At 47.5% G+C, this 12,939-nt stretch overlaps 1 protein-coding gene across 4 annotated transcripts in view; it reads right to left on the bottom strand.

Moving 5' to 3' along the window:
• Positions 1-12,939, bottom strand: part of LOC128413497 (potassium voltage-gated channel subfamily KQT member 1-like) — a 334,949-nt gene that overhangs the window by 130,476 nt on the left and 191,534 nt on the right. For all 4 annotated transcript variants that reach the window (XM_053387514.1, XM_053387517.1, XM_053387515.1 and 1 more), the window contains 2 exons: positions 12,687-12,762; positions 777-871 (listed from right to left, as the gene is read on the bottom strand). In XM_053387514.1, coding sequence (XP_053243489.1) covers positions 777-871; positions 12,687-12,762 — 171 coding nt within the window. The remainder of the gene's footprint in view (positions 1-776; positions 872-12,686; positions 12,763-12,939) is intronic.

Raw genomic sequence — 12,939 nt, 5'->3', positions numbered from 1 at the left:
TAAAGCCCTTAGTGGCATGGGATCAAGTTATCCAAAGGACTGCCTACATTCATACAAACCTGCCAGAGATTTGAGATCAGTGACAGAGGCTCTCCTCAGTCACCTGCTCAGGAAAGAAGTTCAGTTAGCAGGGCCAAGGCACCCAACACAGGCAGTTTTCTTTTGTGCATCATGAGCCATCTGGGCTGCCACCAGGGGCCTGGTGTTTCTGTTATCAACCTGGATATCTAGAATGGTCATGATAATATTAGAACTTTATAAATTTAGCATATCCATATGCATTTAAAAGGGCTTCACATATATTATCTAGGCATAATCCTTGAAAAAAAAGGATTCCACTGCATTCTTTTTCCCAAGAGGTAGAAGGTCCATTGTACACCATTGAAAACTGAGGCAGCATGTTGCTCAGGAAACTTCCCGTGTGAATTTTGCCTCTGCCACTCTTCTATCAGCCTCCTTTCTCTATTATGGGGATAATAAAACTGGCGAACCTTTCAGAGTTTCTGTAAAGACTGCATTTGAAAAAATGCTAAGGCATATTCCATTCCTCTGCGGGAACAATAACCTGTACATTATCTAGCATTGTATTTAAAGAGACTTGTTGAAGTTGTGTTAACATAAACAACTTCAACAAGTCTCTTTAATACAGTGTTAGACAATGTAACATCACCAATTTCTGTGTACAAAATACAGCATTTTTGCCCCAAAATGCTTTTCAAATGTATATCCCTCACTGCTAGCTCACAGAGCACCTGAAGCAACTGTGAGCTGGGTACCTTCTTTGGAGTTCTTTTATTCGAACCATCATATTGAGATGCCCTTGAGAGTATTGTTCAATCACATCACGCACATCATAAGGCTTCCGAGCTTGCTGTGAAAAGAGAACAAATAAAAATGGAAAAGGTGAGAGATATCCTGTTTTTGCATCACTTGCTTTGAGCCATATAGATATTAATACCGTAGATTCCGGCGTATTAGGCGACTGGGGGTATTAGACGACCCCCCAAATTAGCAGCTGCAATTTGGGGATTTGTCCTAAAAGCCCAGTCGCCTAATATGCTGGGTAGCTCCGTGCCGGGAGAAAGCCGCCTGGCGTGGAGCTGAGCCCGTTGCTTGCTGCTGCTGCTTCGGAAGGGGGGTGGGGGGGCCTCCGCCCCGCGCCACCCATACCCGGCGACCCCTGACTTTTTAACTTCTTTTCCAGGGTTAAAAAGTCGCCTTATACACCGGAACCTACGGTACTTAAGGATTTGTGTAAGTACTTTCAGATCTTTCATGTACATTATCTTAATGCAGCACCCCTGCAAGATACATTGGTATTTTATCCCATTTTCCTATTTCAGACAAGGAGTGGGAATAAGAGACAGTGGCTTGCCTAAGGTCAACAAGAGAGTTCATGGCAGACACAAGATTTGACCCAAGGACTTCCTGGTTGTAGCTCCATCTCTTAGCTACCATACTAAACAGGCTCAAACTTTACAGAATTTAGCATCTTTTATACACCTTTAAAGGGTTGGGGACACGAGTGGCGCTGTGGGTTAAACCACAGAGCCTAGGACTTGCCAATCAGAAGATTGGCGGTTCGAATCCCCGTGACAGGGTGAGCTCCCGTTGCTCGGTCCCTGCTCTTGCCAACCTAGCAGTTCAAAAGCACGTCAAAGTGCAAGTAGATAAATACCGTACTTTTTGCTCTATAAGACTCACTTTTTCCCTCCTAAAAAGTAAGGGGAAATGTGTGTGCGTCTTATGGAGTGAATGCAGGCTGCGCAGCTATCCCAGAAGCCAGAACAGCAAGAGGGATGGCTGCTTTCACTGTGCAGCGAGCCCTCTTGCTGTTCTGGCTTCTGAGATTCAGAATTTTTCCCCCCTTGTTTTCCTCCTCCAAAAACTAGGTGCGTCTTGTCGTCTGGTGAGTCTTATAGAGCGAAAATACGGTAGGTACCGCTCCGGCGGGAAGGGAAACGGCATTTCCGTGCGCTGCTCTGGTTCGCCAGAAGCGGCTTAGTCATGCTCGCCACATGACCCGGAAGCTGTATGCCGGCTCCCTTGGCCAATAAAGTGAGATGAGCGCCGCAACCCCAAAGTCGGTCACGACTGGACCTAATGGTCAGGGGTCCCTTTACCTTTATACACCTTTAAAACATTCTGGACATGTGGAAGCTTTATTTAAACAAGTCCTAGTCATTGGCCCTGATCTGCGCTTATCGGGGGTCGGAACATCCAGATCATATGCACAGACTGATTGAGTGACTGATTCAAATCCAGCTGGAAACTGTGTACTATCATGCTATCTATACTGCCCTTTCACACTATTAAGCAAACACATACCCTTCAATTAATTCCATTTGCTTTTGCAAAAGGCTGCGGCACAAATTGAGGGCAGGGAACAGAAAACAAATACACAAGTACAATCATTAATATATCAATCTCATATACAGTATATCTATGCTTCCACCCAAAGCCTCTTTACACATTCATCACATGTAGAGCCTCAGCATCTAGAGAGGGGCACGGGAGCCATGCTGTTGGCTCTCACCTCTGAAGTTGGAGGGACCCTTCCCCTGCTCAGACACAGGCCATGTAGGCTTCACTTACGCGTGCTTGTCAGGGATGGGGCCTGTGAAGGTGGTGGGGGAGTGGCAAGGGGTGTAACCCCCCCTGCCCACCTAATGTTTGCACATGCAGAGCCTCTTCATGCCATCAATGCATAAAGAAGCTTTAGGAACACATTTAGTAACACATAGGTGTCTGATAGTGCAAAGCATAGCATAATCCCGGGGATAAACAATTGCCTGTACAAAAGATTGTTGCTGGTCAACAAAGAAGTGGCATATTATTTTATATCAGATCATGAAATTCAGCACCCAGCCAGTGACTGCATTATCTGGAATCGAAAGGTTTAAAGTGCCCCTCTAAGTCAATGAAAAGTTTCATGTAATAGATAATCCACCTTTTCTCTTTATACTTAGGATAAACTTCAGATTGCTTCTTTAATTGATATAACCTGCTGAATGCATATAGAGCTTTAGCTACACGAGGACTTAGGACAGTGATGGCCAAACTTGGCCCTCCAGCTGTTTTGGGACTACAACTCCCATCATCCCTTGCTAACAGGACAAGTGGTCAGGGATGATAGGAATTGTAGTCCCAAAACAGCTGGAGGGCCAAGTTTGTCCATCACTGACTTAGGATAATGATTCACCCATATGTAAGCCACAGTGTAATATGAGGTTATGTACCACAGAAATCCAGGTTTGCCATGGCATGGACAGAATCCATAAGATAAAGAAATGCTGAGTTACATGATGCAGTCAGATACTATACCCTTAGTTTGGAAGTGTGGCAGGTAGAAGATGGAGGCAATGTCCAGAAGGGGCAGCAACCTGCTGACAGGAGTAGCCCTCTCCTCCTCTCCCCTTCTCCTTGATTGCAGTTGTCCTTCTGAGACTCCCATTCCCCCTTCCCACCCCCTTAACCCTTCAGAAGAAGATTGAGGAAATTTTCTAGGCAATTTCCAGTTAAAAATTAGCATTCAAGCCTTCAAACACCCTTCTTTCCTTGAGATTAGAGACACCTAGTCGCCTTGGTTCCCACAAGAATCCACAGCTAGCACTTCATTTTACTCTGAATTGTGCCTGGAGGGGACCAATCAGATTTCATTCAGGACGCTTTCAGCTAATCACACTGCTGCTGCTGCAGTTCCATTTGGGCAAGGGGCAGGGAGACAGAAGTTTAGCCAACACACCACTTTGGAGACTCAGCAGGAGACTGGCGTAAAGAACGAGGAGGGAACTGTTGAGGGGGCTCAGAACTTACAGGGTTAAGAGTTCTGAGTGATGACGCCTCACATTCTGAGGGCGGGCATAGAACACGGAAGGGGTGTGGATTTCTCTGTGTGTTTTCAGTCTGCGTGTTTGCTTCAAGGAGAGAGCAAGCGAGATGTCGGCTCTCTCGCCAGGCAGGAAATTTATAGCTGTTGTGTTTTGCTAAGGAATAAAGACTTTAAAGATAAGGACACTGCCTGTCAGCCTGAGTTATTGCTACCACACGACAGAACGTTCAAGCTTCTACTTCCGCTGTGTTTTACGCTCTGCTGAGTCAAAGGTCCCGGGGGAAGACCAGAGCTGCGAGAGAGGGAAGTGTGCCGGACCCCGGTCGAACTTGACCCCGAATAGGTTATGGCGATCAGCAATAAAGATAAGCAACGTTCGTGCGTGTGAGGAAACTGCAGGCAGAATCGGCAGAGGCCAGCTAAGGAGTAGCTGGAGCCAGCCGGGAGGAGCTGAGATCTGCCGGACCGGGAGGTACTCGTGAGTAGGCCGGGCCCCGGGGGAGAGATGGCAGACAGCCATGAATCGCGTGCAGTCCCTTTTGAAGAGGCAGACGGGAAGGAGCCCTGGGTCGGTCGGCAGGCACTGAAGAGAGTGGGAGCCACACCAGAGAGGGCTAGACGCCAGCCTGAGGGACGCCCAGAGGGGGCCAGATGCTGCACAGAAGCTGGGGAACGCCCAGAGAGCCCAGGAGGGGCTGAGGAATGCCTAGAAGGCCCAGAGGGGGCTGGGACTGTGTTGGAGGGCTGCCAGAATGCCCCTACGTGTGAGCTGCATGCTGGAAAGCTGCTGGAAGCTGGGAAGAGGAAAGCAGAGGCAAGCTGTTCCTCTGGAGGCTGTGCACCCAAGTTTGGGGGTGCAGGCCAGAAAGGCCAGTCCAAGGGTCTTGAGAGTGCCCAGGCTGTTTGGCAGGAGCTGGAGGGGGTTTGCAGAGAAACCACAGCAGAAGCCAAAAGCCATTTTCCCAACGGCAGAAAAGCCTCGAGGAGGAGGGCTGCTGGAAAGGTTGGGGGGGCAGCGAAGACCAAAGGCACGTTTGCAAAGTTTTCCGTTCGTTGCTGTTTTGTTTGCGGTTCTCCGGAGCACCTGCGCCGGAGCTGCCCACAGAGAGCGAGAGAGCTAGGGCAGGATGTTTCCAAGGTCGTTTCCCATGGGAACCAGCCGGGTTTCCATGGCAACAGAGGGAGCAGGCGTGAGAAAGCTTATCAGCTGACTGCGGCGATGGCGGTTCTGGACAGCAACACCACCTGCAACGAGAGCTCCAAGGTCGGGGGCAGCAGGAAGTCAGTTGCTAAGGCAACAAAGAAGGACAACTCCGGTGGGGGGAGAGTGCTACGTTGGGTTGTTGACTCAGCTGCGAATGCCCATTTGGTAACAGCGCCACCTGATGGACAAATGTGGAACTGCAAAGCTGTTTCAACTGAGAAAACTGTTAGATTTGCTACAGGTGCACAGGGGCGTGTAACCCATGTTTCTAACATGTTCGTCTCTTTTTTACAGGCTGAATTGAAGGTTTATGTTCTCCCTGAGGTAAAACATTGCCTACTGTCTGTACCTTCTCTTTTACAGGAGGGATATTCTGTGAGTTTTGAAAAAAATGTTTGTACAATTTCCAGAGGTGGAGAGCAACTGGTACGTGTTGAAAAAAATCAGAACAACCTCTTTGTTCTGGAATCACCTCTCGAGGGTGAGGGGAAAGCCACTGACCACACTCATGTGTCGTGTGCTTGCGTGTGGCACAAGAGAATGTCACATGGGTCCTGTGAGGACGTTCAGATGTTATCAGAGTGCACCAAAGGTTGCAAGGTAAAAGAATGTGGTAAACCTTTGAATTGCAAGGCTTGCAGGAAAGCCAGAAACAAGGGATTTAATGATCCCAGGGTGGAGAGAGTAACCACAAAGCCTTTTGAGCTTGTGCATGCAGACCTTTTAGGTATGCCACAGCCAAGTCTGGGCAAGGCCAAGTGGCTGATGGTGCTGACAGATGATTTTACTAGGAACTCCTGGGCTTTTTCTCTGAAAGCTAAGGAGGAGGCAGCGCAACTGATCAAAGATTGGGTTGCAGAGGTGGAACAGAGGTTCTCCACCAAGGTGCAAGGTTTCCAGTTTGACCGTGGTTCTGAGGTCACTGGGTCTGCTCTAAAGGGTTTCTTTCGCCAGAGGGGGATACGTCACAAGGTGACTTCTCCTCAGGAGAGTGGCGTGGCAGAGCTGAGGAGTAGAGCCCTGGTTCGAGCATCCGAGATTCTACTGGATGACTCTGGTTTGCCTCACAGTTTTTGGGGGGAGGCGGTAAAAACAGCCAATTTCTCGATGAACAGGTGCTACAATGCAGTGGTAGGTGACACCCCATATTTCTTGCTCAACGGACAGAAGCCACAGGTGCATTTCTTCCGTTCTTTTGGTTGCAGGGCCATGGTGCCTGTACCAAAGTGGTTGCAGCAAGAGGGTGGTCCAAAGTACCAGGAAATGATCTTCTGTGGGTATGAACCCGCGACCAAGGGGTGGAGATTCGCATACCCAGAAGGTGATCAGACCAAGCTTCTGGTCAGTAAACAGGCTGAGTTCTTTGAGCAGGATGGCTGGGCAAGGCGCAAAGTGCGCTCTGACGTTCACTCAGATTGTCTGTACGACTCTGAGGAGGAAAGAGAGCCAGAGCCTGAACCTGCTGGTGGAGACCAGGTCCCGCAACAGAGTAGGGCGTCTCCACAGGTTGTTAAGGGAGTGTCCAAGAGTGAGCCCTCATCTCCTGTGCGCATAATGGAGAAAGCTCACAGAAGTGTCAAGTCAGAGGGGGAGTCTTCTGATGAGGAAGACGCACAAGCTGGCCCCAGTGGGTCAGGAGGAGCACCCCAGTTTGTGCCCAGGCGGTCTTCAAGGGCAACAAAGGGAATTCCACCTGAGAGGTTTCAGGTCACAAATGCGTGGGTTGGTTTCGCACAGTGCGAACCTAAGGTTTGTGAGGTTCAACAGGTGCCTAACAACGATGCCAGGAAGGGGCGGAAGGCAATGGGGAAGGTGTTGAACACTCAGAAGTCCTCTCAGAATGTGATTCGAGAGGGGGTGTTGAGGGGGCTCAGAACTTACAGGGTTAAGAGTTCTGAGTGATGACGCCTCACATTCTGAGGGCGGGCATAGAACACGGAAGGGGTGTGGATTTCTCTGTGTGTTTTCAGTCTGCGTGTTTGCTTCAAGGAGAGAGCAAGCGAGATGTCGGCTCTCTCGCCAGGCAGGAAATTTATAGCTGTTGTGTTTTGCTAAGGAATAAAGACTTTAAAGATAAGGACACTGCCTGTCAGCCTGAGTTATTGCTACCACACGACAGAACGTTCAAGCTTCTACTTCCGCTGTGTTTTACGCTCTGCTGAGTCAAAGGTCCCGGGGGAAGACCAGAGCTGCGAGAGAGGGAAGTGTGCCGGACCCCGGTCGAACTTGACCCCGAATAGGAACTATGACATCATAATTTGGTTCTTGAGCTGTGCTGTGACAAAAGGACAAGTACCTTTTTTGAAGCGCAGCACAGAAATCTCCCTACCCACCTCTTAGACCTCACCATTTCTGCCCACCTCAGAGGCCCTAACCTTGCTGTTTCTCCCCACCATCAGCACTTACATCTGTGTGTGTCAGTCTGTGTATATCAGGTTGTCTGAGTGTATCTCTAGGTCGAGTGTATGCTGCCTGCTGTAACCTTGGGCTCTGCCCACCCTTAGCTCCACTCAGGGCCAGACCACCCAGGAGGCGACTGCCTCAGGCAGCAGGATCCAAAGGGATAGCAAATTTGGACTCCCATGAATGCATAGCTGTCAAGTGTCCCTTATTTGAAGGGACAGTCCCTTATTCCAGCGCCATGTCCCGCTGCTGTCCCTTATTGATGGATGTCCCTTAAATGTCCCTTAAATGATGTCCCTTAAATGATGTCCCTTAAATTTCAAAGGAAGCAGCTCCCCTCCCTCCCTGCCGGCCAGGGAGGAGGGAGGCTCCAACTGTGTTGCTTGGCTGTGTTGCTCACCCAAGAAGAAGTCTAAGAATGACTGGGGGGTGGAGCTTGCATGCCTTGTGTGTGGCTAGTTAATGCAAGCTGAGGGGGTTTTTGAATGCTGGACGCCATTTTGTTGCACGTGCTGCTGCAAACTTTGCAATGCAAAGCCAGGCCAGGGAGCTATCTTAAGTTGAGGTTGCATAGGCCTTGTGGTGCAAGTGATTTAGATTCTATTCAGTTGAACCTCTGGTTACAAAGTTGGTTGGACAGTATTCTCGAAGCTACCAGCATGAGTTTGACCAGACTGCAGGAGGACAGGAAGACTGGAGTGCCTGGAACAGGTGAGGCTGCAGGCCCCTTATTTTGGCTGCTGGTCCCTTATTTTCAAATCTGTAAGTTGACAGCTATGCATGAATGCACCGCCTACTGCAGCTGCAGAAGCGGCAGTGATAGCTGCAATGTGCTCTTTGGAGGCCACATCTGCTAACTCCTCTGCAGCCCCCAACCCATGCCACCTCTACAGTGGTCTCTTGGCAAACAGGAGGCACTGCCGGTATCTTCCCACCTTTGTTCCTGATGTAGATCTTCCATGACTGGGGAGAAGCACCTCAACCTGCTGTTAGTTGCCCTTTCCTGCCCTTTACCTCAACAGACCCATGAGAAATCACCTACCACTGTTCAACACACTTTATTAACAGCATGTCTTCTCTTCACAGCTGAATTGATGGACAGCCACATAAGTGTACCAAAGGTTGGTTCAAGCAATCAGTCTTGCCTCATCACCACTTACTCCATTGCAGCGAAATGAACTAAAGAGCTGTGCAGCCTGTTGCCAATACATGACAATTCACATCTGACACATGCAACTGCAGGCAAGCTAAAAAACAAAAAACAAAACTCATTGGATGGAGTGGAAGAAGGAGGTGGTGGTGACAGCAGCAAGTGTGGGAGAGGCAGGGAATTAGGCAGAGTCTCATATGCTCATTTATCTAGTTCATTTATTCAAGAGCACCTGAAGTGCATTTCTAGCAGAGTGAGTTCTTTTTATATTGCCGTGGGTGTGTGGGTGTCGTAAAATAACTTTCAAAATCCTTCCCCCAACCATATGCTTCAGAATGGAAAAAACAACGCTAAAGAAATTCAACCAGGTAGACAAGCTTAGCCTGCCATATTCCCTTTTGTCGGGAGAACAGGCCTTTGCATAGCTAAATAGCTAGAGAGCTTCTGGAAAGCTAAGTAGCTAGAGAGCTTCGCTGCCCTCCCCTGCCTCCTCCCCTGGCTGGACGCAATGTCACCAAGGTGTCAGTGGGCAAAAAACGTCATGCCATGAACCAACCATTTTGTGCTGTCACAGAAATGGCGCAAGTCTCCGGCAACCTTCATTCAGTTCCAAGTGAACCAGTCCTAGGCCACACATGGGCCCATGAAATGTCTCTGAGCTCAGAGAAGAAAATGGGGTGTGTATAACAATATATTGTGAGTGATATCCAACAAAGTAGTTTCATTAGTGAACTCTGGCTGTGCAACTGATTGTCCAGCAAACTATGGCCATTTCAAAATGGCATATTTGGAAAGACAATTAAGCTATTTTACAGGCAAAAATTCAACTCTTTGCTCATTTTCACAATGACACCCCTTTTGGCCTACACGCAAGTTTGGTGATAACTACTTCAGAATGAAACAAGTTTTGTAATACTGGATGTGGGGTGGGCATGGGACATATACAAGTTAGCAGGGAGTTTGACTGGACAGCTGTCATGGTCCCTTCCAACTCTACAATTCTATGACTTAAGTTTAAAGGGAAAACAGCAGAACGAGCAAGCAAAAGCATTAATTAGCTACCTGACTGTTTTGTTGCTAAAAATACAAGGGCTGGCCAAGACACTAAAAATGAACCCCCAAAAAGAGAAAAAGTGAACCTGGAAAATTTGCATGACAATGCTATTATTCATGGAGTAAACACAGGAAAAGGAGGTGAAGACTGCGCTCTCTTTGTTTTTTGCTGTCTTTGAATCTACTTATCTCCAAGGGGGATCTGGGGGTGGCAATGGGTCCCTCTTTTGGCTGTGGGTCAAGGGACCAGAAAAAGACTAGAGAAGGTACAGTGAAAATTCTAGTAACTGAAAAAGAAGTAACAAGGGCTTGTTAGTCTTGTTGTCTGTTTTCTCTCTGCCACCGGCCTAGGCCAGAGATATTAGCATGCATTAAACCCTCCAGCATGTGATGGAGTCATGCTTGGAGTGCAGCCATGGGATCCTAGAAATTCCAGATAAAAGCAGAGAGGAAAAACTAAACTTGCAAAGAACAAGAACAACAAGAACAACAAGTAGAGGAAACAGACCCCCTCTCTCCCACCACCACCACCACTACAAAGAGAAACAGAAACCCATCCAAACAAAATGGTTTTAGATAATCTTCAGCAGTCTGGGCCCACCTGGACCTTGGTTTTGGGGAACACAGCTTCACTGTTTTCTTGACATGTGGTATGTGCTTGGAGGGAAGGGATGGACTATTATACTTTCAATTTTTTAAGGCTCCGAATTTATTGCTTTCTGCAACTTCCTGCTTACAGACGCTGACACATCGTTATTTCTGGCCAGGAAAAGCAGACTATTGCAACTGTGCCAGTATCACTCTCTGGACTTGACTGGCAGAGATGCTTTGAGAGCTGTTTGTCTAAGTGTACCCCTCCCTCGTACCCAACCCCTCAAATCTATTTTTGGGGGCTCTCTATTGTATCACAATGGCTCAATGCCTAGCCGTTCTAACAAAGGTTTGGGAAACAAAACCAGAAAAAGAGAGAGGAGGCTACCCAAAAGCATAATTAATCTTCTTCCTTCCTAATAAACCTCTCTTTGTTCATATAAAATCATCCACATTAGAATGTGCATGCTGTAGAGTAATGACTAAGCTGCCCAGTCAGAGCTGAGAATGCCTCAAATCCTAAACACACACAATGGAAACAAAAAATGGGGAGGGGCACTAACCTGGCATCCTCTGCAGGTCTTTTTAAGCATAAGCACAGAAAAATAAAGAACTACAACAAAACCGTTTTGTGATCTAAGCCAATTACTCACTCATTCCAAAGTGAGAGATCTGCTACATGAAACACAACTGTTGTGTGCAAGGCAGGTTCTGAAGGGAGGGGGGAGAAATTTGATTCTGTTCCCATTTAAAGGCAAACCTACCTAATTTGGACTTTCCAAAACAATACAAGAACCGAAACACAGCCACTTGCACTCTTCCAAAATTTTGCAATGCATTGCTCCAGCAAAGCAATGTGTACACAAATGCATATACTAGGGTAAAGTGCTTTGCCAAAAATGGTTCACTAGTCAAAACTGCATATAAAAATGTGCATGTAAGGATAAAAAGGTAAAGGTAAAGGGACCCCTGACAATTAAGTCCAGTCACGAACGACTCTGGGGTTGCGGTGCTAATTTCGCTTTACTGGCCGAGGGAGCCAGCATTTGTCCGCTTCCACGAACAGTTTTTCCAGGTCATGTGGCCAGCATGACTAAGCCGCTTCTGGCGAACCAGAGCAGCGCACAGAAACGCTGTTTACCTTCCCGCTGGAGTGGTACCTATTTATCTACTTGCACTTTGACGTGCTTTCAAACTGCTAGGTTGGCAGGAGCTGGGACCGAGCAACGGGAGCTCACCCCGTCGCGGGGATTTGAATCGTCGACCTTTGATTGGCAAGCCCAAGTGGCTCAGTGGTTTAACCCACAGAGCAAATTCACACTAAAATGCGGATGAATTTTCACACTGTATTTTTTAAAAATTACAAACCGATATGAAAATGTGCAAAGCCAAACTTTAGATTGGAAAAATTAGAGACAGAGAAAAAACAAAATTTACAGAGAATGCTGAAGTCTCCCCAGGGACAGGCAGAGAAAGCTGGAGGGGATCTGGGCCACAGTCTGCCTTTCTTACTAGGCCTTTTGTCTCTCTGCTTATCTCTGTTTAGTAACTAATTTTTCTTATGGACTGAAATGGGGAGGAGAACAGATAGTGAGGCATATTAACAACAACAACAAATAGGTAGTCAGAAAACTGTGTATTCCCATTCAGTTTTCTTTGCCTGTTTTTGAGAGAGAAACTTCAGAACCCCCAGCAGTGAGAGCTTACATGCAATGTCTGTGTGTTACATAATAATAATAATAATATTTTTTATTTATACCCTGTCCTCCCCAGCCAAGGCCGGGCTCAGGGCAGCTAACAAGCAATAATAAAAAACAAGTTGAATGATTACAACTTAAAAATAAAATTAAAATACAACATTAAAATATTGAAACATTAAAATATTAAAATGTAGCCTAATCACAGGAGAAGAAAGGAAAAGAAAAAAGAAAGAGAGGGAGGGAATCAAATTGGCTCCAAGCCAAAGGCCAGGCGGAACAACTCTGTCTTACAGGCGCTGCGGAAAGAAATCAGATCCTGCAGGGCCCTGGTCTCATGAGGCAGAGCGTTCCACCAGGCCGGAGCCAGAGTTGAAAAGGCCCTGGCTCTGGTTGAGGCCAATCTAACTTCCTTAGGGCCTGGGACCACTAGGGTGTTGCTATTTATGGACCTTGAGGCTCTCCGTGGGGCATACCGGGAGAGGTGGTCCCGTAGGTACGAGGGTCCTAGGCCGTGAAGGGCTTTAAAGGTCAAAACCAGCACCTTAGATCTGACCCTGTACTCCACCGGGAGCCAGTGCAGCTGGAAAAGCACTGGGTGAATATGTTCCCATGGCAGAGACCCCGTGAGGAGCCTCGCTGCAGCATTCTGCACTCGCTGGAGTTTCTGGGACAGCTTCAAGGGCACCTCAAATACCTTTTCCACAGTACTTATGTTATGGACTACTTGGTTCTGTTGCTGTTGCCATTTATTACCTGAAATTTCCTCCGGGCTACAAAATACTGCATTCTCCTGATGACTTTGACAGCTGTTCGGTGTGCTTCTGTTAGCCTACAAAACAAACCAGGCACACATTTTTCCCCCAAAGATTTTAAAATACAAAGCTTTTCAGTGCAAATTCGCAATAGTATATTAAGCATACATGCCCCTTTAGCTGTTTGTGCTTTGTCTTTCCTGCTTCAATTTTGTACAGGAGCCTTCAAGTTTCTGACAGCTGAGCTCCACTTG

The sequence above is a fragment of the Podarcis raffonei genome, chromosome 5 (genome assembly GCF_027172205.1).
Source record: "Podarcis raffonei isolate rPodRaf1 chromosome 5, rPodRaf1.pri, whole genome shotgun sequence".
In the NCBI taxonomy this organism is placed as follows: domain Eukaryota; kingdom Metazoa; phylum Chordata; class Lepidosauria; order Squamata; family Lacertidae; genus Podarcis; species Podarcis raffonei.
Note: the sequence above shows the minus strand (reverse complement) of the source record. Positions and strands in the feature narration are given on the sequence as shown.